This window comes from Mastigoproctus giganteus, chromosome 8, assembly GCF_048544385.1.
Source record: "Mastigoproctus giganteus isolate SK-2022 chromosome 8, ASM4854438v1, whole genome shotgun sequence".
In the NCBI taxonomy this organism is placed as follows: domain Eukaryota; kingdom Metazoa; phylum Arthropoda; class Arachnida; order Uropygi; family Thelyphonidae; genus Mastigoproctus; species Mastigoproctus giganteus.
Genome location: NC_143582.1, coordinates 49484965 through 49511926, shown reverse-complemented (window position 1 = coordinate 49511926; position 26962 = coordinate 49484965). Strand labels below are relative to the sequence as shown.

At 37.3% G+C, this 26962-nt stretch overlaps 1 protein-coding gene across 2 annotated transcripts in view; it reads right to left on the bottom strand.

Annotated features, from left to right (window-relative positions):
* Positions 1-8056: 8056 nt before the first annotated feature.
* LOC150081525 (proteasomal ATPase-associated factor 1-like) overlaps positions 8057-26962 on the bottom strand; it is a 131965-nt gene continuing 113059 nt past the window's right edge. For both annotated transcript variants that reach the window (XM_090379359.1, XM_090379358.1), the window contains exon 11: positions 8057-8255. In XM_090379359.1, the coding sequence (XP_090235485.1) occupies positions 8095-8255 (161 nt within the window). In that variant the 3' untranslated portion in view covers positions 8057-8094. The remainder of the gene's footprint in view (positions 8256-26962) is intronic.

Below are 26962 nucleotides of genomic sequence, written 5' to 3'. Positions count from 1 at the left end.
TGATTTACTGATCCAATCTACACCGTGCTGCCACTTTATTAGGTACACCTACCTAGTAGCATGTTGAGCCTCTTTTAGCCTTCAAAACAGCCTGAATTCGTCTAGACATGGATTGAACAAGATGCTGAAAACGTTGTGCAGGAATGGAGTACCATGCAGACATGAGTGTGTCACGCAGTTCCTTGAGATTCGACAGAGGTGTAGGCCTGCAGCGAACAGCCCTTTCCAGTTCATCCCAAAGATGTTCAACAGAATTGAGATATGGGGACTAAGCGAGTCACTGCAGCAAAAAAGTCATTGTCATATTCCTGGAACCATCCCAGTGATTCGGGCTTTGTGCACCGGCGCATTATCCTGCTGGAAGTAACCATCTGACTGAGGATAAACTGTCAACATGAATGGGTGTACTTGGTCAGCAACGATGTGGCATTTAGATGTGAATCTATGGGTATCAATGGACCCAACGTGTGCCAAGAAAACATTCCCCACACCATAACACTACCACCACCACCTTGCACAGTAGTCGTGAGACATTACGGATCCATGGATTCATGCTGTTTTTGCCAAATTCTGAGCCTTCCATCAACATGATGCACCAGGAACTTCGACTCTTCAGACCAAGCAACTGTTTTCCAATCCTCAATAGTCCAGTGCTGGTGTTGCTGTGCCCACAGGAGGCATGCTCGCTTGTTCTTCACTGATAACAAAGGTATGCAATGTGGCCGTTGTCTGTTTTAACCCATTTGCGACAAAGTGCGACTAGTGGTCCGTTGCAATATTTTGTTCTGCGCACCAAGGTTGTATTTTGACGTGATGCGTGACATTGTGGCCTGTCTGTTTGCTTGCACAATTCTAGACATCCTCCTCTGACCTCTCTCATCAACAAGCGATTTTCTTCCACAGGAGTGCCCTTGAGAGGATGTTTTCTGTTCGTTGCACCATTCTCGATATACCCTTGGAACTGGTGTGCCTGAAAAGTTAAGAACTGCCGTTTCAGAGATTCTTTGTCCAGTACGTCTTGCACCTACAACCATGCTACATTTGAAGTCCGTTAGATCATTCCTTTTCCCCATTCTTGCTACTATTTGTAGAAAGGTTGTTCTGCTGCATTTATATCAACAACTGTGGTCATGTGACTTGCAACGTTGTGGGACAAATCATTTGTGTGCATAGCAGGGGTGTACCTAATAAAGTGGCAGCACAGTGTATTTCTCTGTACAGTTATTCATTGTACTCATCAGAGTCATTAGTCTTATGACATACTCCTACCTTCATTTATGCTTTCCCAGGATAAGCACTGGGAAAGCAAAAATTATACTCAACACTGTACTGGCCACCCATGTCAATAGATGCAGTGCCTTAGATTTTGTTTCTCACTAAGAGCATAACCCTTCCTTTCCTTTTCTGTGTCCTCCATTGCTGCCTGTGCACCCAGTCAAACTCTTTTGTCAAGGAAAAAAACTTAAAGTTGCATTGGCTAGACTGGAAAAACAGACCTGTGAAGATGGATTTAATCTCTCTCTACTACATGTAAAAATCCTAATAGTGACCATGTGCAGGTGATGTTGAAGGTGATAACCCCACTACCGATGTAAATATTGAAAGTGAGAATCTTGTTTTGCTGAAGGAAATAGCTTGGACGCAGCGGTATCTAAGATAAATTTGACCCTCTACCAGTAATTGAAGTTAATCAGCAATTCACTGGTTCATCTGTACATACGGCAATGACGAAAATAAAAAAAAAGGCTCTTGGTGACTTTATGCTGCTGAGTCTAACAAAGTTACGCAGACCGCTTCTAATGTCATACATAGTCTTTGGGTGGACTTTGAAACAATAACATCAACGTTGTTATTGAGAATGAAAAATTAAAAGTTTTGGCCGATGAACTACAGATACGAGCTAATCATTTGACTGCATTGCTGGTAGAGCTGACCTTGCCTTACCAATACAATCTTCTTTTGCCGACAAAGGTAAATGTGGAGCTAGTGCATATCCCCGGAGCGAACTGCCGTTTGCTCCCGGGATATGCAGCGGTCATTTCTGCATCCTCCGTATTTGGTGGTCACGGGCTCGAACCCCAGTCTAATCAAGAAGCATGTGCTACGCATTTCAACACACATTCTGCTGCTCCTGGCTACGGAGGCGCTGCATAGTATACTCTGTGACACAGTATAAAAACTCTGTAAAGGCCAGAGATAGCGAAGTTTTAGTGGTCTGCATAGTGTGTAGATCAAGTGTTGTAAGGAGTAAAGAAGTCTCTGGCTAGGGCAAACCTTGGATGTTTCTTGAGCTTGCCAGAGAGGGCCCTGAGTTCTCTCACACACACACACACACACACACACACACACACACACACACACACACACACACACACCCCTCTGAAAAGTGAACAGGGGAAACAGATGAAGAGGAGAGGAACGGATGAAGATAAACAAGGTGGATAATATGAAGACTTTTCCAGCTGGAAATAGGTTAAAGGGATAGAAGGGCACCACTGTGGTAGGAGCCTATCCTTCACAGGGGAGAATTGTTAAGAGCGGGAAAATATATTTGTGATGGTAGATTCTACCAAGCAAAATGTTTAGGATGGGAGACAGGGATTACAAGGGATTGAAGTCATAGGAACAGGATGCCCTATGTGGGGGAGGAGATTGCACTGTAGACATACAGTGCTTCTGTTAGTAATCCCACACTGGCTAGGCCAGCCGAAGCCAGTGTGCTGTGGACATGCAGTGCTTCTTTGTTAGTAATCTAACACCAGGCAGGCCAGCTGAAGCCAGTGTCAGCAAATCCGACATCATGCTTCAGAAGAGGGGACATGATGTCAGTAGGGAAAGGGGTTTCCTAGTAGGTTTCCCCCATTGCAATATAATTTGGGGGACCTCTTAGAACAACACACATTCTACTTGCAATCAGCCCAGTTGCACACCTGTCATACTTATGTTTACACAATTAAAATTTTTTTTTTTTTTAATATATACATATATATATACACGTATTTAGGGGCAGACTGAAAAAGAGCACATAATATAAGACTATCTCACACACATATCATCTTATTTTCATTATCATAAAGGTAGGTGCCACATAAATAAAACTACTAAAAGACATCACTTTTTTTTTTTTTTTTAAAATATTTATCCAAAATATTCATTTGGTTACCGCATGATTTACACAGGTGACCTAACATTCACTCACATTTATGCAACTTAACCTATAAGAACAGGGTTTTTTTTTTTTAAAATACATATTCAAAGACATTTTCATTCATTCTCTATTTTCACATACTTATCCCACTCAATACAAGACATTTTCATTCATTCTCTATTTTCACACACTTATCCCACTCAATACAATACCCTGAATAGGACAGCACAATCTTTTTTTTTTTTTTTGCAGGTTAAGCGGACTCATTTCCCATCCAGCACATGTCACACATATTGACTTAATCATACATACCTACATTCACTCATACATTTTCATGCATGCACATGCACACACACGCACAGTATAGCACAGCAGACACTCATGCACCCAAAACATACATGTTATACTTCAGCCCATATTCTCACACTCATGTGTTCACTTATATTTATAATTTTTATACTCAGGATAATAATAGTAGACAGATAACACAAAGTACAAAATGCACAAGCAGGAGCTCTCCATCATATCTGGCAACGTGAATGTGACAGAGCTGCAAAAAAAGCTTACACTGCCATATACACACTATCACTCAATTATCTTATATACTATGTATAAGTATAGTGAAAAAGCATCAATAATACATAGCCAAATCTGAATTAACAGAATGTTAGCAAAACGGCATCGTTTTAAGTTATATCTCATATTGTGAATACCTTCACAACGAGCTGCCATGATATTGCACTATTATGCTTCACCTGAGGAGAAGACTAATGTTACTTATTCTCAGATGGATACCACCACCCAGATGGCACCGTTTTAGGGCTATTTGGCCCTTCTTCGGTGGCTGGGTAGGTACCCGAGTGATGCAATAATGGCAAAACAGTTATGAAGAGATGCCTGATGGTGTATGATGTGTTTAGACTATAAAGCGTTTAGGGCTGAAGCCTCAAGCTATGAAGAAGAAGAAGGGCCAAATATCCCTGAAACGGTGCTGTCTGGGTGGTGGTATCCATCTGAGAATAAGTAACATTAGTCTTCTCCTCAGGTGAAGCATTGGCAACGCCTCATGGCAACTCGTTGTGAAGTAAACACAATATGAGATATAACTTAAAATGATGCTGTTTTGCTAACATTCTGTTAATTCAGATTTGGCTATGTATTATTGATGCTTTTGCACTATACTTATAGTCTAGACTTCTCCATAGCTTGAGGCTTCAGCCCTAAATGCTTTATAGTCTAAATACATCATATTAGTCTCTAGAGCAAAGTTTCTGGCATCTCCCCCCCCCCCCCATACTTCTCCTTCAACCCATGCACGGTACTAAGTGCTATAGGTTTTGATACCTTTTGTGTTTGGGGTTTTCATAAAAAAAAAAAAATACACCATCAGGCATCTCTCATATTGTGGAGTTATACCTCATAGATGTTTTGCCATCATTGCATCACTCGGGTACCTACCCACCGAAGAAGGGCCAAATAGCATCACTTGGGTACCTACCTACCCACCCACTGAAGAAGGGCCAAAAAGCCCTGAAACAGCACCGGGGGGAGCCTGATGATGTCCGGAGTTTCCAAGAATAGGTAACAACAGCCTTCTCCACTGGGGAAGCGTTGCCTATTCGAGGAGTTTATGAGTTTTTGAGTGGTGTGAGTTGAAGGAGTTACTGTCCCTTTCATTCTTCTATCATTTCTTTTCCTCTTCCACTCCTACTATTACTTTCCCTCTACCTTTTTGCTTTTCTAAGTCTAATAGGGACAACTGGATAGTTGAGTTATTATCCCACACAAATACAAAATAGCCCTGAAACGGTGCCGTCTGGGGGGCCCGATGGCCACTGAGTTTCCTCGAATAGGTAACAACAATCTTCTCTACTGGGGAAGCGTTGCCTATTCAAAGAATATATGAGCTTTGAGTGTGAGTTGAAGGAGCAACTGTCCCTTTCTTCCTTCTATGGCATTTCCTTCCTCTAACTCTCCTACTATCACCTTCCTACATCTTTATCTCTTTTCTAAATCTAATAGGGATAGTATGAGGATAACCGAGAACTTTATCCCATACCATATTTCAAAACGGTGCCGTCTGGGTGGTAGTGATATCCATCTGAGAATAAGTAACATTAGTCTTCTCCTCAGGTGATGCGTTACTTATTCGTTGTGAAGGTATTCACAATATGAGATATAACTTAAAACGATGCTGTTTTGCTAACATTCTGTTAATTCAGATTTGGCTATGTATTATTGATGCTTTTGCACTATACTCATACATAGTCTAGACTTTTCCATAGCTTGAGGCTTCAGCCCTAAACGCTTTATTATCTTATATACTCCAAGAATGAAATGCCCAGGCAAGAGCTCTCCATCACGTCTGGCAATCCAGAAGCGATAAGAGCACTTTAGATTATCATACACACAATTGACATTCATATGAATATTCACAGAATACACATACTTATGGGGGGGGGGGAAACTATATCATGTATGAACATTCTCATTCTCCTGAACCATTCATTCCACGAAATACGGTTGAAGCTCTTTAAAGTGACCCTCTTTTTAATGTTCCACATGTTATAATGTCCTATGTGGTTGGTCCTGGCCAATTTCTCATTAACCTAATGATATTTTATGAACAATCAATATAATGCCCTTCCGATATAACAACTGTATTCTCATTCCCCTGGGGGTCATTATATACAGCTCTGACTTTATACACAATGAGGAAAATTAGAGTTACTCGAGACAGGAATTAATGAACTTGAATCATTCCATGAAATATACACAATTATATACATTAATACATATAAACATGGATATTTCTTTAAAAAATGTCAGTATCTAATTTATACACTCTCACTGCGTGGGAAACATTCTAACAGGCCAGTCTCACTTGTGAATTGGCGCACTATAGCCTTAGATGCTGATGCGCCATAAAAATCCTAATAACCAACCTCACTTGTGTTAGTCTCTATCAGTACATGTCATAGCATGATTGCTTCTCCTGGTCTCAAAAACTTTTTGAGCAAACTCAGAAAAGGCCATGTAATGCATTTAATTTGAGATGAGTAGTTGTTCATCTTCGTGGCTTATAGGTCCAATCTTGGACATAAGTCTACATCTGTGGGGATGGTAATTGGGGCAGTCATAAAGGACATGGGCCCAATCCTCTTCAGCTCCACATGTACATTTAGAATCCTGGACGGGACTCGGTTGGCACAGCTTTGTATTCAGGGAACCATGCTCTGTTAGCAAAAATGTGGCATAGAGTCCTGGGGCAAAGCAGGGGATGAACTAGGGTTACCCAAGGCAGGAACTTCCTAGGGAGTTCCTTTTAGGTGTCTGTTCTCATCTACTCTGCCACTGCTGGTAGAGTATGGTTGCTACTCTTTTTCTTTCTTCTTTAATATGTCTCAAGGTTTGTGGTAATCCCTAAGATGTTAGTTGGGACTAACTTTTTGAGTCTATAGTTGAGCCCTCTTTTAATTATTTCTAAGTCCAATGGCAGTAGTATCACTGGACTTAGAAATGACTATAGTACCATATGTTTGCACCATAGGTAATAACTCTTCCTTTTTAAACCCCAGTCAGCGCAGCTGATCTTAGCAATATTCCAGAATAAATCCTGAAGTTTTTGGCCAAGTGCACAAAATGGGGATAGAAAGTTAAATTATTGTGAAATATTATATCTAGATATTTGATTTCTGTTACTAGGGCTATTGTTTTACCTGCAGACGTCTGTTCATGTTACCTTTTAGCAGAATTGATTTGGTTTCTCTGTTGGATATTGCTGGTTTGTGTATATTTGTCCATTGCTGGATGGTACTGATTGGTAGATGTTTGGATGTTGGCCTTGAGAAGCCAGACAAGGTCTTCAGCAAAGGCAACCCTGTCAGTTGAGCCAATATCTATCCCCAGGAATTCATCCAGGACCAGCTTCCAGAAACAGGGACCCAGCACTGACCCCTGGGGGCATCCTTTTGTCACTCATCTGGTGGTGCACTGATATCCAGTTTTGACTGAGACCTGTCTATCCTGAGATAACCTTGTATAAGCTGGTATAGATTTTGTGGTATTCTAGCACATTGCAATCTGCAAAGTATGCTGGGCTACCACAATGCATCGAAGGCTCCTGCAAAATTGATGGATATGGCCAGTACATATTTTTCCTCTGCTGTATGTGCTGTTTTGACTCGATAGTCCATGGCAAAAGGAAAATTAGATTATGTGAAATATGGCATATTTAAATAGATTTAAAAATATATATGTTTATTCAACCTATTTCTAACATTACTGGGGGTTCATACTTGGGTCTTTTCCACCATGTTTGGGAGGATAGTGACTGTAACCACTGTACTGGCCATAAGGACCTTTTTTCTTTGCATGGGTTGCCATGTGACTGAGACACATTCCATCCATGCACTACACACATACTACAAAAAATTGTCAACATACTCTTCTAATTTTCTCTCATGAGGTTCTCAAAAATGACCAAATTTCTGATGAAGGAAAATTACAAAATGTACCATTAATACAGATCAATCTGAATGAGTACTGACGACCTCTTAATCACAAGAAACTTTCACAACACAAGCTAATTACATTTTTAATTATTTTTACATTTTATTTATAGTATGAATCATGCAAAACAGAGAGACCAGTTTTCCAACATAATTTGCATTGTAATGTTTGCAATAAATCAAATTTTTTACTGCTACGAATTTTCTATGTTTTTATGAATGTTTATTTTTCTAAAAATTCTTAGTGGAGTTAGGCTACTTATACTTTGAACCATTCATAAAATTTTGATTTTGTAGCTCTCAAATATTTGTGGCATTTGCTAATATACTAGTTTAGCCAATTGATTTTCATGTATAAACTTTATTAACAGTACAGCAAAAAAAAACACAGGTTATCAAGTGAAAGTAGCAATTGTAAATTTTCAGTAAGAAAACTCAAGATGCAATTAATTTATACTTTCTTATTTCTCCATCTCTGCAAGCTGTAAAAATATATGTCCCATCGGATACTATTCTATAGACTGGATCAAAATCTGGGCCTGTTAACTGTATTGTTACCTCACTGCCAGGATCACAGAAAATAGATGTACCGTCAGCTAAAACAATATAAGAATTAATATCATTAAAACTGGGAAGAAGTTGGAGGGGAAGATAAGAAAAGGAAAATTAGATTATGTGAAATATGGCATATTTAAATAGATTTAAAAATATATATGTTTATTCAACCTATTTCTAATATTACTCCATCAGTATGTATAATTTAATTCACTCACTGTTAAAAAATTTTGGGATACAAAAGAAAGTTGGTGTTTAATTCCATTGAAACCTGGAATCAGACAAAAACTTTAAGGATAGTATGAGCAATGCCATTTATTTACATATAGTAACAACTACAGTAAAAGTGTGCAATGCCTTTTACCACTGGTTTAATTTTTCAATGCATTATTTCACTTTGATCAATCATATTCTGAAATTCTACCTTAGGTGCAGATTGTTCCAGAAAAGTGGCAACGATGATGTCCCCAATTTAGGGAAAATTGATGAACTGTTAATATTAGCCATCTAGTGCAAGGGAATTGCAAGCTTTAGCTGCAACAGCTAAAAATATAAATAAATAAACAATAAAAATAAAATAAATATATAAAAAATAAAATAATGATTTACCCTTAACACAACCATATTGTGTATCCTTCAGAAATCTGAATCTATCTAAATATTCTCATTACTGCAATCTGTCATTGTCTCCATGATTTTCCTTATCACTGAAGTCAGACTGATCTGTTGTTACCCACTTCACTCTTACATCCACCTTGATGTACTGGTATGCTGGAACTTCTCCAGTCCAAAGTCTAATGATGTCCTCATAATTAGTCTCAATGATTCAATACATTCTCTCACTGTCTCTGTCAAAAATTACTGGGTATTTAGCATCAACTTCAAGAGGCCTTCAATTTAGGCTCAAATTTTTTTTTTAATATCACTAATTTGAAACTGTTCAGCCTTACCCATACAGCCTCTGCTCATTATGATGTTTAATTTGTCAAGGTCGATGTGAAGTACCAGTTGCATTCATCTGCTGGATTATCTAAGACTTTTCCTCCACATGCAAATTTTCCTCCTCAATTATGCAAAAGTCTGATCTGATTCATTTTCTTTTTTTGTATTCACATACATGAAAAACTCCTTCTCCTAGTTTTGCTCTCTTAGTAAATTTCTCATACTCGGACTTTGCAGCTTAACCTTTTCTGTGGTAATATTACAGAACAATTTGTAGCTGTTATAGCCTTCAGTACTTTTTATTATAACTTTTGCATGTATTTTTTTTGCTCTATCAGATTGACTAACTCTGTATTCATGCATCTTGATATCCTCCTCACGTTATATTTTTTAACAATTTTGTTCTGCTCTATTAGATTGGCCAGCTCTGTATTCATCCTTATTGCCATACTCGTCATACTATGTTTTCATAGTAGTATATATATGTATTCATGGCTTCTGTGACTATTGCTTTAAAAATATTATATAATTCTAATGTATTCATCCTCCCTTCTGCTAATTGCTCAATACATAGATGCCATGCATTGTCAAACTGTCATAGTCCCATTTACAGAAATTAAAACCCACACTTTTACCTTTAATAAATGCAACCTCTCTCTCTTCATCTTCAAACTTAGAACCCCATGTTCACTTCCTACTAATAGTTCCTGTACTTTCAGCCATATGATATCATTTGGTTCATGGGTGATGAAGAAGTATAGAATATTTTTAACCCAGTATTTTCTATAACATGCTGATACAAATAATAATAATCTAATTTATTTAAAAAATTTTCACTCTTAGTGACTTTCCTTTCCACTTGCTCCAATCAGCAAAGGGAAAATTGAAGTTACCCATAATAATACATTCACACTTGCTTGCTTATTCAATCTGCAAGAAGAAGCAAAGCTCTTGTCTACTCTTCACAACCTTATGGTCTGTACCATACCCCCCACTCTCAGTTCACTTTTGCTTCCAACCACCTCACCACACAAATTCTATGACAGCACGCATAAGTTCTGAATCAGGGAAAGCTAGTTGTGTTCAGGCTGCTTTTGATATAAAGCAAGTTCCCTCTCCCATTATACATACCATAGTAATTTCTGCATTACAGCATATTTTCCCATGAGAAATGACCATAAAATATGCATTTGCATTATTAAGTTTTAAAATATTAAATAACTATCAACATTATGAACATATAATGGGAAGTGTTGGCTCTTCTTTTTTTTTTTTTTTAAGCTGATGCTAAAGCTTACTTTCTTATATCATTTGTCACTACTATTAATATTTTAATTTTATAGTAGTGTAGTATTTGTAAAAGAATAAGAGAATACCTCAATATGAATGATATGTAGTACACTTCTGTATGATACTCTCCAGAAATTAAAATGAATAAAAGATTAATGCAAAATGATTGTAAAAAAATCAATTGAAAACAATTCAAAAATTATTTAAAAAATCAAAAAACAATTAAAAAAATTAATAAAAAAATTTTACGTAAATTTTTAAAAATGATTTTCCTTCTTTAATTAAATTAATTTTTATAAAATTTATGTTAAAATTTTTAAAATTGTTTTTTGATTTTCTAATTGTTTTCAATTGATTTTTTTACTGGAATCATTTTGTGTTAATCTTTTATTTGTTTTAATTTCTGAAGAGTATCATTCGGAAATATTCTATGTATCATTTCTCTTATTCTTTTACAAATATTGATATCAACACAGAATGTATTGAGCATCATAGCTCTGTTATATACTATCAGTAGTGTAGGATATAAGGTTATTTTTTTTAAGTGATGCTGCATAATAGGGGCTGGCAAATTGCAAATCACAAAAGCATATTTTGATCTATCATGTTGCATCATCATCATCAGCCATTTTCAATCCACTGCAGGATGAAGGCCTCTCCAGCAACTTTCCAATTCCTTCTGTTTTGAGCACTGGCCATCCATTTACTACTCGAAAACTCATGAATTTCATCTATCCATCTCCGCCTTTGTCTTCCAGGTTTTCTTCTAGCTCCTCTTGGGTACCATTCTGTTATTTTCTTAGTCCATCTGTCATCATGCCTTCGAGCTATGTGTCCTGCCCAAGACCATTTTAGTTCTTTAGTTTTGATAAGAATGTTCTTTACTTGAGTTTGCTGCCTAATCCATGTGTTTCTCTTCTTATCTAACAGTCTGATTCCCAATATAATTCATTCCATTCTTCGCTGTGTAGTTCTTAGCTTCTCTTCCATTCTTTTGGTGAGTGCCCAAGTTTCACTTCCATAAGTCATGGTGGGGAGTATACATTGATTCATTATTTTACGTTTCAGACAAACTGGGATATTGCTCTTCAGTATGTGACTATATTTCCTGAATGCTATCCATCCAAAATTTATTCTTCTGTTGACTTCCAGCCATTTATCATTATTACAGCTGATAACTTGTCCCAGATAAGTATATGACTCCACCTTTTCAATTACTGCTCCTTCAATCATTATTTCCCTTTCCATGGCATACTTGTTCATCATTACTTTTGTTTTAGCCATATTCATCTTTAGTCCAAAATCCTTACTAACTGTGCATAACTGATTAAGATTTTCCTCTAATTCTTTGGGATCGTGGCTTATGACCACAATGTCATCTGCAAATCGTAAATGGTTTAGGTACTCTCCGTTCACATTGACTCCTTTCTGCGACCAGTCTAATCTTCTGAAAGCTTCCTCAAGGGCAGCAGTAAACAGCTTCGGAGATATTGTGTCTCCTTGTCGAACTCCTTTCTCGATTTTAAATTTGCTACTGTCTTTGTCTAGTCTAATAAAGGATGTAGCACTCTCATGTATTTTCTTCAAAATCATAACATATGGAGTATCTATGCCTTGTCTTTCCAGTGCCCGAAACATTGCCTTATGCTGTATGGAGTCAAATGCCTTTTCATAATCCACAAATGCCAGGCATAATGGTGTTTTATATTCATTTGCTTTCTCCATTAGCTGTGACATTACGTGAAGGTGATCCATAGTTGAGAATCCTGTCCTAAAGCCAGCTTGCTCTTTCGGTTGATTCTCATCAAGTATTCTTTCTAATCTGTTAGTAATGACCCTTGTGAACAACTAGTAGATATGGGATAACAAGCTAATTGGTCTATAATTTCCGATTTCTGATTTATCTCCTTTCTTATGCAGCAAAACTATGATTGCATTATTCCACTGCTTAGGCATCACACCTTTTCTAATGCACTTTGTGAAGAGCCTTCCCAGTTTTTGTGTTATGTCTCTTCCTCCCAATTTTAACAACTCTACAGTAACTTCATCTTCCCCTGGGGCTTTCTGATTCTTCATTTTCTTCAATGCATGTTCTACCTCATCAGGAAGAATATCGGGAATGTCGTATGTGTTGCTACTTTGCAATCCATCTTCCCCACTGCTGGTATCATTCCCTCGTTCCTTGTATAATTCTCTATAGTAGTCTTCTGCTATTTGAATTATGCCTTCTCTGCTGTTTATAAGTACACCATCGCTATTCTTCAGTTTCAGTATCATTTGTCTTTCTGTATTACTGCTCATGGCTGCTGATTTAAATCCTTTGTTTTCCCTTAATGCTTGTTCTACTTTTCTTGTGTTAAATCTTCTTATGTCCTCTCTGAGTCTCTTTCTAATGGCTTTGCATAACTCAGTATACTCAATTTTCTCCCTGTCAGTGTTTTTCTTGCTCTTCATTTGTCGTCTTTGGTTCATCATGACAAGTGTTTCTTGACTAATTTTTTCTTCTTTGGATTTCTGTTTCCCTATAGGTTTCTTGGGCTTTATCACTTTCAGAAAGTTGTAATATTCCTCGTCGATATCTTGGTCCTGAGCAGTCTGCAGAAGCTCAAACTTGTTCTTAAGTTCCAGTACATACTGCTTTTTCTCCTCCTCTGTTATTTCAAAGACCTTTGTATTATTTACTCGAGTCAGTTTTTTCCTTTCCTTTCCTACATCTATATCAAGTGTACATCTTACCATTCTGTGATCACTTCCAACATTTACCTTATTCAGGACGGTAACATCATTCACAACATATCTTCTGTTAGTGAGGATGAAGTCAATTTCATTAGTTGTTAATCCATTTGGACTCTTCCATGTCCACTTTCTGTTCACCCTTTTCTTGAAAAAAGTGTTCATTACTGACATTCCTTGAGATTCTGCAAATTCCACAAGTCTTTCACCTCTTTTATTTCTTTCACCAATTCCAAAATTTCCTATAGTTCCTCTTTCTGCGCTGTTTTGCCTTTTTCCAACCTTAGCATTGAAGTCCCCCATAATAATAGTGTAGTGGGTTTTCTGCTCATCTAGAAGACTCTCAATTTCAGTGTACATTTCTTCAACCTCTTCATCATCATGGCTCGATGTTGGTGCATAAATCATTATAATCTTTAGCTTGTACCTCTTAGAAATCTTGAGTATTAGTCTTGACACCCTTGGTGATGTACTTTTGAATTCCAAAATGTTGTTTTTAAAATCTTTATGGACCAGAAACCCAACTCCACCTTCACTCCTTTCACTGTTTCCATTGGTGTACAGCAGATTTCCACTTGATAAACTTATAAGTGATTCATTTCTTCTTCTTGTTGCATAGAAATATGACCAATTACTTGTCTAATTTAGTTTTAAGTTTACTTCATATTTTTATGTATATACTTACCTAATATGTTTTTTATAATAAAATATAATCCTTCAACAGCATATTTTATTTAAAAACAGCTACATTTGCAAAAATTATGATAGGTCAACTTTGTCATGTTTTTTTTTTAAAGTAGATTATATGGTGATAAAAATTATCAGCCCCTGCTGTATAAACTTTGTTTCCTTGCATCGTGTTTCCAACATTTTCCAACACTAATACTGAGATTACTGACTGGGAAAAATAATTAGCATTTTTATGTTGCTGCACTTATACAAAGGTCATTCAAATGAAAACTGCAAAACCAACATAAAATGTATATTATGCAAAAACTTTATGATATTCCTATGTCAGATTGACAGTGCAGTTTTCTCCTAGTACTAGTTAGGGCATGTAGAACCGTCTCTACCTCTGCCCTACAAATTCTATCTAGTTCACTACCTTTAGACGTATATCTAATTTACCATGGACTTTCTTACTTCATTCTAAGGGCTTCTTCCTTGCAGAATTCAATGGAATACAAATTGAAGTGTTCTCCAGTCCTAAACAAGAAAAACAATGAATTTTAAATATCCTTCATGACTGTTGGCAACTTCAAAAGTTTTGGTCTGAAAAGTCCAAAAAGGCTTAATTACAAAATTATTTATTCCAGAAGTTACATTTTTTGTTATGCATCTTGATTCATAAATGGTTTTCTCCCAGCATGTTTTCTAACTTTCTTTTAACAAGACATGGTTCCTTAAATTTTAAACTTGCCTATTTCCACCTTTCCAACTCCGAACTTTGTCTTTGCAGTTCTGTTGAGAATTCTACTCATGTTCTTTTCTTCTGCCCTATTTACAATGAATTCCATTCACAGTTACTGTCGGTCACTGGTCCTGTCATTTCTGGTCAGGAATCTCTTTCCATTTCCTCTCCTACTTTCTTTCAATCCTTTCAGAATTTCTCACACTCTGTCTTTCTTAAAAGATGACAGTTATTGTCTGAATTATAAATCTATTTTACATTATCGATCAATACCTATACTTCACTTAAATTCATTCATAAGTCTCAAATTCTTTGAGAAATTCACCAAGCATCTCCCCTAAATTCTAAATTTTAAGGAATGTATTGAAGCATTTTATTGTTGCTATTAGTGTGGTAGCACAAACTGTAAAAGTTGTAACATTCATCTCAGCTGTTTGCTCCATTTTTTTTTTAACATGTGTAAATAGTGATTAAGTTTATATTTAAATAGCAACTTATTTCCTCAGATTTTATGACAAAGTATGGCAATAATATAATTTATGTTATTATCTTGAAAAATTTATTGTGCTGAACACCTGTTTATGTCTTGAACTGATTGAACATTAATTGCTGGACTAGGCCATTTATCAATTGTAATGGTTACCTTCCCCTATTTTTATTTGTTTTGTTTTTTTATTTTTGCATAATTATTTGTATATTTGTTTAATTCCGTACATCTTTGTATATTTTATCTGTATAATTCTGCTTGTTCTGCATTTGTATAACTCTAAATTTTCTATATAATTTCTTCTGTCTCAAATATTCCTTCTCTTGCAAACAGTTGAATAGTAAACTATTTCAGGTTATCTCTCTCTCTCTAATTGGTTCCCCTAATTTTTAAAGAAAGTCAACTCTAAAAAAAAATTTTCTTCAATTTGAATTCCTAATGTAACCTGAAATGGTTTCCTTCATGTTTATATTGTTATTATACCTACAAACATCTCCTCTATCATCACAGTGAAACAAGGCAGAGTTGAACTGATGCTCCAGGTGCCGCCATTCATCAGACACCTGTACTATACTATACTGTCAGACTGACAGAAGTCTATTGGCAACACTGAGCACCCACATGACACTATTTACTGGCATTATTTGGAAACAGTAAATTTTCATGATGGTTGCACCCCTGCAGTCACACACTAAGAAAGAAATACCATCTGTGTACTTGCAGCATAAATTTTGAATGTAGAAGAATAAAACATGAAATTTATTGCAGAATGTTAGCTCAGTATGGTAAAGTGACTATGAGTCAATGACAAGTCTATGGGTAGGAGAATAAGTTTATCAATGGTACTAAAAGTGCTGAAGATTCTCCTCAACAAAGGCAACCACACCACAGCAGCAATGGAAGAACTCACACAAGGAAACAATTGTTGCTATTGAAGAAATTTCTGTGGCATGCAAGGTCAGTGTTGGTTTAACACATACTATCAGTAGTGAGGCTTTCAAACTGTGTGTGTGTGTGTCATGGATTCCGTGGTGTTTAACACCAGAAGTGAAGACTTAATTGTGTGTTCTGTACTTCTCGAAAGCAAAGAGACGACTTCTTAGAACACAGTAACTGGAGATGAATTCTGGATGCACTATTTACACACCAGAAAGTAAACACACAATTTCAGAGTGGTGGCATATAGCTTACTTTCAAAGACCGTCCACACCCAAGCCGGGAAAGTGTTTCTGTATTCTGAGATCATAAACTTATAGAACTTAAATTTATACTTTTATTATATTCTGGAACATTATCTGGAGAGAAGGGAAATAGTGACGAGTTATACATAATGTGATATGCTCTCCTCAGTATTCCTGCAGCATAATAACACCTATCCTATAGTCAATCAGATATAGTGGGTGATTTTTTGAGGTGTTACCCAATCCTCCATATTCACTAGAACTTACCTACATCTGATTATCAATTTTTTTCCGGTCATTAAAAATGCATGAAGAGAGTGTTACCACTTGCCAGACAGAGGTCAAGATAGTAATGAACAAATGGCTCCAACACTAATTTCCAACAAAGTTTTCATTTGATTTTTAAAGATTTTTTTCCTTATAGAAAAGTGACAACTGAGTTCATAAGTGTGGTCTGTGGCGTTTTTTATTATATAACTTATATTTGTTTTATACAGTTGATTATAAGTTTGAATGAAATTGAGAATATACGAAGGACTGATATGCATGGTTTCCTTAGTGTTTGTGAATTACAACTTTTATTTAGCTTTTGTGGTTTTTATCTGAATGACACTTTGTAAGTGTTATAAAAGTTTATTTTAAAAAATTATGAATTACGAATATATACTCAGTGGCCACTTTATTATTTATATAGCATTAGTTGAGTCATACGATGCAAGGAAGCAAGCTTATACACCATCAACCAAAACAAAACCCTTCCTGTTACACCTATCCACTCACTCCCAAAAAGTTTGTCTAGTTCAGCCTTAAATTTATTTAAGCTATCAACTTCCACAACAGATGGAAGTCTGTTCCAGCAATCAACTACCCACTGGCTAAAGGCAGACTTCCACACATCTATTCTACAACTGTCTTTCTTCAATTTAAATCTATGCCCCCTCAGGTTCTTAATCTGAGCAAGCAGAAGTAACATGTCAGCATGGAGCCTGCTCAAACCATTCAAGGCCTTATACACCTCGATCAGATCACCTCCAGGTGACTAGTCTATATGCTGCAACTTGCAGAACTTAAGCCTTTCTTCCTAAGAGCAACCGTTTGTTCCTCTCACTAAATCTTGTTGCCCTTCTCTGTACTCGTTCGAGCAACTTTACAGCCTTCCTAAAATGAGGACTCCAGACCTGTATGCAGTACTCAAGTGTGGCAAGGACCATTGCCTTACAACAATCACCTCCTTGTCTGCTAGCAAAATTCCTATATATCATTGACAAAACTCCATGACCTGCTCTGACAGCCTGTCTGCACTGCTCAGAGAACTTCATATCTGACTGCACAATGACCCCAAAGGTTTTATTCATTCTTCACCTCCCTGAGTGTTGTACCACACAGTTGGTACATTTCTCTTGGGTTATTGCTACCTATATGCAGTATGTTGCATTTGTCAATGTTAAACTTCGGTCTCCACTTCTCAGCCCATTTGCCTGACTTTTCTAGATCCTGTTGCAGTAGCTTACTGTCTTTACTGTCATTAACAACACTGCCAATCTTTGTATCATCTGTAAACTTGGACATTAAGCCTGATATACCTTCATTGATAAATACACAAAACAACAATATGCCCAGCACTGAACCCTGGGGGACTCCACTAATAACATTAGTCCACGTAGAGCATTGTCCATTTGTTACTACTCTTTGCCGTCTCCCACTCAACCATCCCTTTATCCATTGCAGCAACTTGCCCTTAATGCCATACTGCTCCAATTTGTACAGCAGTCTTCCATGTGCAATAGTATCAAAAGCTTTCCTGAAATGCAAGTATATGATATCATAATTATTTCTTGCATCCAGTTCCTTTGTGACCACATCGTAGTATCCAATTAAACTGGTCAGACAAGACTTCCCTTTAACAAACCCATGCTCTTTCTGAACTATTACAGCAGTCTTGTCTAGGTAATCCTGCAATGCTTCTTTAACCAGTGACTCCATTATTTTTTCCAGAACAGAAGTTAAACTAACAGGTCTATAATTATTTGTGCCACCCTTTGCACCCCCTTTGTGAATTAGGGATACATTTACATATCTCCAGTCCATGGGAACCTCCTCTGACTCCAAGGATGCTCTCATAATTATGGCTAAGGGTTTGCTTACTTCCTTTGCTGCCTCCTTCAATATAACTGGAGAGAGTCCATCTGCCCCAGGAGCCTTGTTTTATGTTTAACTTCAACAATTTCTCCTCCACTCTGCTCTCGGTTATTACAAAATCACTTAGCTTCCTGTTAGAGTTTGAAAAACGTCTGGCATTCCCCTCCTTGAATAACTTCTCATGTGTGAATATAGATGCAAAATACTCATTCAGTTTATGAGCTACTTGAGCAGGATCATCAATAGTCGAAAAATCTATGCATCTATGTTAAGCGGACCAATCTGATACACCCCTTTCGTCTAGAGTTTATATATAAAGAACTCTTTGCTGTTTTTCTTTGCATCCATTGCCCAAGGTTTCTTGTAATCTGCCTTCGCCTGCCTAACCTCCTTTGTGACTTGATTACAGACTAGCTTATATCTGCTGTAGGCTTCTGTGTTGCCTGAATATCTCATGCATTTTTCTTCTCTGCCACGAGCCTCATTAATTCATCTGACATCCATTTAGGCCTGAACCTTGAACAATATTTCTTAGTTGGAATGAAAAGCCTAGTAGCCTCCAAGATTAAGTCCCTGTAGGCTTCCCATTTAGAATTCACCATTGGTAACATGATTAGTTGATTCCATTGTATAGAATTTAAAAACTGTCTGAGTCCTCTGTAGTCACCTTTACGAAAACAAAAACTGTTCCCTTTACCTTGATGGTAGTTACATCTTTAAGTAAATCCCACATCAGTACACTGGTCACTGTTACCTAGTGGTTCCTTTATTTGCATGTTTTAATGCATGAAGAATCGCTGCTGATAATCAGATAAAGAGTATTACTCCCTCTGGTTGCCTCTCGAACATGTTGCTGTAGAAAACAATTCTCCAATAAAGTCTTGCTAGTATGTAAGTGACCAACCCACAAGTTCCAGTCAATATCTGGAAAGTTAAAATTCCCCATTACAAGACATTCTGACTTACTGGCCCACTCTATTTCTCTGCACAATTGTTCATTGTACACATCAGAGTCATTAGGCCTATAACACACTCCTACTCTCATTTTCCCTTTCCCAGTGTTTATGTCACACCAAACTGACTCAACATTGCACTGTCCATCCATATCAACTGGATGCACTTCCTTAGATTTTGTGTTTCTTAACTAACAGCATAACCCCTTCTCCCTTCCTACCCTTTCTGTACACATTGTACTCCACAAATTCCAATTCTGCATTGCTTATATCTGTGTGGCACCATGTCTCTGATATCCCAACAATATCTGCTTTTGATGCCTTGATCAGCACTTCAAATTCATCAAATTTATTTACTATACTTCTAGCATTGGTGTATACACAAGTATACATGCACCTGTTCTTACTCTTAGTTACCCTAACACAGCCCATGTATTTACTTGTTCCATGATGACTCCCAGCAGCTCTTGAAATTACCAGCAATTTATAGTTTATTAGGTAGTAGGCAAACGTTCAAGGAATCAAATATTCCCTCAGTGGCGGTGTTATGCATCCAGCTGACAAACTGAATGAGTATTTTGCATATACATTCACACATGAGGATTTCTGTAGGGAAGTGGAGTCCAGATGCTTATCAAACTCTAACAGGGATATAAATGATTTTGTAATAACTGAGAACAAAGTGGAGGAGATATTATTGAAGTTAAACATAAGAAAGGCTCCTGGGGTGGATGGGAATTATGCAGTTATATTACAGGAGGCAGAAAGGAAGTAAGCAGGGCCTTGGCCATAATTATGAGGACATCCTTAGAGTCCCCACAGATTGGAGATGTGCAAATGTATCCTCAATTCACAAAGGGGGACACACGTAATTACAGATCTGGTAGTTTAACTTCTGTTCCGGGGAAAATGAATTACTAGTTAAAGAAGCATTGCAGGATCACCAAGACAAGACCACAGTTATACTTCAAACATAGCATGGGTTTATTAAGGAGAAGTCTTGTCTGACAAATTTGATTGGATACTATGATGTGGTCACAAAGGCACAGGATGTTCCTTTGTGACCTTTTTGATATCATACACTTGAATTTTAGAAAAGCTTTTGATACTCTTTCACATGGAAGACAACTGTACTAGTTGGAGCAGTATGGCATTAAGAACAAGTTGCTGCTATGGATAAAGGGATGGTTGATAAGAAGATGACAGTGGTAATCAATGAACGCTGCTCTTCATGGACTAATGGTTATTAATGATGTACCACAGGGTCTGTGTTGGGCCCATTGTTATTTTCTGTATTTATCAATGATATTGATGAAGGTATATCAGGCTTAATGTCCAAGTCTGCAGAGAATACGAAGGTTGGCAGGGTTGTTAATGACAGTAAGGATGGTACGCTACTGCAGCAGAATCTGGAAAAGATGAGTAGACAGGCTGAGAGGTGGCAACTAAAGTTTAACATTGACAAATGCAAAGTGCTACATATAGGTAGCAGTAACTGCATACCAACTGTGCGGTACTACACTCAGAGTAGTGGAGAAAAAAGAAAAGACCTGGGGGAAATGTGCAGTCAGATAAGAAGTTTTCTGAGCAGTGCAGACAGGCTGCAAGAGTAGCTCATGGAGTCTTGTCAATGACATATAGGAATTTTGCTAGCAGGGATAAAGTGATTATCTTCTTGTATAAGGCAATGGTCAGGCCACAACTTGAGTACTGCATACAGGTCTGGAGGCCTCATTTTAGGAAAGATGTAGAGCTGATGGAACAAGTACAGAGAAGGTCAATGGGATTATTGAGTGGAACAAGGGGTTGCTGTTACCAAGAAGGGATTAAGTTTTGCAAATTGTAGCATCTGGAGGCTAGGTATCTGGTATCTGCAATGTGATCTGATTGAAGTGTATAAGGCCTTGAATGGGTTGAGCAAGCTCAGTGCTGGTGGAATCCCCACCTGAGAGGGCATAAATTCAAATCGAGGAAAGACAGTTGTAGAATAGATGTGCAGAAATTTGTCTTTAGCCAGCGGGTGGTTGATTGCTGGAACAAACTTCCATCTGTTGTTGTGGAATTTGACAGCTTAAATAAATTCAAGGCTGAACTAGACAAACATTTGGAGTGAATGGGAAGGTATTTTTTTTTTTTTTTTTTGGCTGATGAGAAGCTTGCTTTCTTGCATCATATGCCTCTACTAATGGTAATGCTAATATCAGCAGGAAATGGGTGTTTGCATGTGCACAATTCAGTGAATGGATGACCACTGCGATCTAAGTAATTCTAAGCAAGATGTCATAGTTGGTTCCAGACATGATGGTGCAAGTATCACAGACACAGCCACCCAGATGCAGTGTTTATGTATAAGAGTGTGTTGAGCAGGATAAACCTGTTGCACACACAGCACCTGTGGTACATGCAGCACTTGTCAGAAGCATGCCCCCTGATTTGGAAAAAATAACAAAAATTACAGATTAGATATCAGAAATTTTGATCTGGAATATATAAATGTAAAATTTGTTTTTCATGGGGATCAGTAATGGTGGAGGGGATGACTGGTTCCTTTTAAGGCCCTGACATTAAAGTTTCTGTCTAAGATAATTTAGCTTATTTAACCACATTTGTAAATGTAGTCTGTGGTGATGTGTAGCATAGTTCCAAATTAACATGTAGCATATTTTCAGGAAAAGGCTGGACACCACTGACATCATATTTTATATATCGGGCCACTGTCCCTGTGGCTCTGAGGCTTCCTTCATCACTGCAGTTTACTTGCTATGATGCAAATTTTTGCAATGCAATTTTGTGAATGATGTAGATTCTCAGAATGTGTATGGAGTGTTATGTTGTTTGACTGGCCTTCCAGGTGATCACAACTACCACTAAGCTATGATCACCTGGAAGACAGCCTCCTGATCTTCTCCCCGCCACATGAAACTGGGCCGTTAATATGTCATACTAGCAAGTCTGCCACCCATTTTGTCTGGGCAAGGCAGGAGGCTAGCCCTTGAGGTTTGTAGGGGGAAATATAAAGAGCGATGGAGTTAGTAGTAGTAGTAGCAGTAGCAGTGGCATTTGATGCAAGAAAGCAAGTGTATGAGCTTATGCAGCATCAGCCAAAAAAAAAAAAAAAAAAAAATCACACCATTCCCTCCAAATGCCTGTCCAGTTCCTCCTTAAATTTATTCAACCTATCAACTTCCACGACAGATGGAAGTTTGTTCCAGCAATTAACTACCCGCTGGCTAAAGGCAAATTTCTGCACATCTAATCTACATCTGTCTTTTCTTAATTTGAATTTATGGCCCCTTAGGTTCGTAATCTGAACAAGTGGAAGGATCCCATCAGAATTCAGCGTGCTCAACCCTTTCAAGGCCTTATATACCTCAATCAGATCACCGTGCAGGTGCCTAGTCTCCAGCCACTGCAATTTGCAGAACTTAAGCCTCTCTTGGTAAGAGGATCCCTTCATTCCCCTCACCAATCTTGTTGCCCTTCTCTGTACACGCTCAAGTAAATCTACATCCTTCCTAAAATGAGACCTCCAGACCTGTACCCAGTACTCAAGGTTTGGCCTGACCATTGCCTTATACAGAGGGATAATCACCTCCTTTTCCCTGCTAGCAAAATTCCTATACAGGTGACCCCCGCTTAACGCTGATCATTCGTTCCGGAAAAACGAGCGCTAAGTGAATCCGCGCTAAGCGAGCGCCGCTTTCCCATAAGGTAACATATGTATTTATGAGCTGCGGTCAGTGCCATAGGATATTTCCTAATGAATAATAAACAGTAATGAAAAGATGCACAAATGTTGGTCAAAATATTTAATATTCAAATATTTGCACATATAAAATATTCTGCATTGCATATGTATAATTATGTGGTAACTACTTGCGTATCAAAAGTAAATTTAAAATTCCAATTAAAATAATGAATTTAATTTAATTGATGAATTTAATCATGAAAAATGTGTGGATTTTGAAATGAACTTTGGCCCTCTTCCAAATAAACTAAAAGGGGTATTAATTTTAATCCCCCGCAGCGTTAAAACCAACAATAAATTCAACCGATCCTTCACCGCTTTGAAACCTGGCATGTTTTTTCTTCTTTCAATATGAAACTTCTTTTAGGCATTCGTTTCCACAAAAGTCCTGCTTCATCTATGTTAAAAACTTATTGAGAATTATAACACATAATACCCCTCTTCAATAATTTTAACAAAAGTTCATTTTTGAAAGTTTCGGCTCCTTGATCTGCACTTGCGGCTTCTCCCTGGATTTTAAATCTATTCAACCAGCCCTTACCAGTTTTAAATGGTTCCACATATATTTTTTTTTTTTTTTTTAGGCGAGTTTTCTTCAGATCATCATATTGGCTAATCCCTTTCTCTCTCTTTTTAATATTTAACTTTATTCTGCATTGGAATATTATCTTCAATAAAATTAAAGTCTTTCCATTTCAATCCTAATAGCCGGCCTAGTCCTAGTTGCTTGCAGTGGAACAGCTATCTTTCCCGCTGAAAAAATTAATTCTTTATTTTTTTATAATTGTTCTTACAGTTAAAGTTGCAAGTCCTAAATTATGGCACACATCCGTTTGTCGTTGACCAGAATCGATTCCCTTCAAAACGTCTAATTTACATTTCAAATTCAGTCTTTTTCTTACATTTATAGTCTTCGTACTGCGCCCAGACGTTGTTGCTTTTTCATTCCTGTCGGTCATTATTAGCTCTTCGAAAATGTAACCGCGTTGGTTGAATTAATTATGATACAATGTTCAAGTAAACTTTCTGTTACGCACAATGTCTAATACTCTACTGAGTGATGACTAGACCGGATAAATGCATATAACGCAAATATTACAAGCAATATACTTGATCATTTTTTAAAATGTTGATCGCGGAACTACGTTACAAGTCACTGTACTGAAACTAAATTAGCGTGCGAGAAAATTTTACTGAGCGTGGGAAAATTTCTCAAGTCGGCGTGGGAAACGTTTTAATACTGTTTTGCTATTCATTTTCAAGCTATCAACTCCATCAAATGAAACGATTTCGTTAATATGTCAAAAATGAAATCTGTAAAAGAGCGTTATAGTGATCTGTGACAGCGTTATAATCAGATACGGGTTATAATATAAGAACAGCGTTATAGCGAATCAGCGTAAAGCGAACCGCGTTATAACGGGGGCCTGCTGTATATCATTGACAAAACCTCATGACCTGCCCTGGCAGCCTGTCTGCATTGCTCAGAAAACTTCATATCTGACTGCACAATTACTCAGAGGTCTTTATCATTTTCTACCACCTTAAGTGTAGTACCACACAGTTGGTACGTTTTTCTGGGGTTACTTCTACACATATACAGTACTTTGCATTTGTCAAGGTTAAACTTCAGTTGCCACTTCTTAGCCCATCTGCCCAAATTATCTAGATCCTGTTGCAGTAGCACACTGCCATTACTGTCATTAACAACCCTGCCAACCTTTGTATCATCTGCAAACTTCGACATTAAGCCTGATATACCTTCATCAATATCACTGATAAATATACAAAATAACAGTGGACCTAACACCGAACCCTGTGGGACTCCACTAATAACATTAGTCCAAGAAGAGCAGCACCCATTGATTACCACCCTCTGTCTTCTCCCACTTAACCATCTTTTTATCCATTGTAGCAACTTACCCTTAATACCATTCTGTACAATAGTCTTCCATGCGCAACAGTGTCAAAAGCTTTCCTGAAATCCAAATATATGATATCAAAATTATTTTTTGCATTCAGTTCCTTTGTAACCACATCATAATATCCTATCAAATTTGTCAGACAAGACTTTCCCTTAACAAACCCATGCTGTGTCTGAATTATTGCTGCAGTCTTGTCTAGATGATCCTGCAATGCATCTTTAACCAGTGACTCCATTATTTTACCTGGAACAGAAGTTAAACTAACTGGTCTGTAATTACTCGTGTCACCCTTCGATCCCCCTTTGTGAATTGGGGATACATTTGCACATCTCCAGTCCATAGGAACCACCCCTGAGTCCAAGGACGCTCTCATAATTATGGCTAAGGGTTTGCTTAGTTGCTTTGCTGCCTCCTTCAATATAACTGGATAGATCCCATCCACCCCAGGTGCTTTTCTCATGTTTAACTTCAACAATTTCTCCTCCACTTTGCTTTCAGTTATTACAAAATCATTAAGTATTCTGCTACAATTTGATAACCTTCTGCCATTTTCAAACCTTAATAATTCCACATGTGTGAATGTAGATGCAAAATACTCATTCAGTTTTGTTGCTATCTGAGCAGGATCATCAACAGTCGAACCATCGATGTCAAGTGGACCAATCAGATTCATCCCCTTCCTTTTAGAGTTTATATAAGTAAAGAAATCCTTGCTGTTTTTCTTAGCATCTTTTGCCAAGGATTTCTCATAATCTGCCTTCGCCTGCCTAACCTCCTTTGTCACCTGATTACAGACTAGCTTATATCTGCCATAGGCTTCCGAGTCGCTTGATAATTGATATGCATCCCATGTATTTTTCTTCTCTGTTACGAGTCTCATTAGTTCATTAGATAACCATTTAGGCCTAAACCTTGAACAATATTTCTTAATAGGTATGAAACTTTTAGTAGCTTCCACGATTAATTCCTTGAATGCTTCCCACTTAGAATTTACTGTTGGTAACATCGTCAGTTGATCCCACTGTACAGAATTTAAAGGGCGTATGTAGGAACTACATACGTCCTGTGTTTCAAGATGGTATGTAGTTTACTCATGGGTTGTGTAACAATCTTAAATTCAGTGTTCTTAGATATGTTAATGAATTGTCTATACCAGGGTTGGCCAACTTAATTTGTGATACGATCTACTTTTTTTCTTCAAAACATGTCACAATCTACCATCTCAAGAATTTCATTGCACGATGGTTAAAATAGTTAGCATTAACTATTTTAACAGTTGGAAAGGGGAAGTATAGAACTGACTGGTGATAGGAGTAAGAGGCATCGGCTCAGAAGAAGTAAGAAGTTTTGGTGAGTAAAGTATAGGTATAGAGGTCATATGGATTGGCATCCCACATTGGCATCCCACGTCCTCCCCCTACCCCAGTGTCAGAGCTGATTGATGTCAGCAATGATTAAATCACACACTGGATTGGAATACAAGGGGTCCCCGGTATCCGAGTATTGATTATCTGAGTTCTCGCAGTTACAATGATTTGAAAATTGAAGAATTAAAGCTTTTTTTCCCTTGAGAAAATTGACCAAGCACTTGAATATTTTTTGTGAGAACGAGTTTCTTCACGATCGTGCAACAAATGTTAAGCGCGAAGTTAAAGACATAACTAAATGCTACAACACAATTTTATCTGAAAAATTACGACAAAAAAAAAAAAAAAAAAAAAAAAAACACGAACAACTCTGGATTAATTTTTAATTCGTAAAACTGAACAATAGTGTAACTTCAATAAACTTTACTTAACTTTACATTGTGTAACATATTATAATAAAAAATTTCTAATAAAATGATTTTCTCATTTTTCAGTTCCTTCATCCATTTTTTACTATGTATAAGTGCATAATAAACATCACTATATAATATCAGTGTAGATATGCCATATCT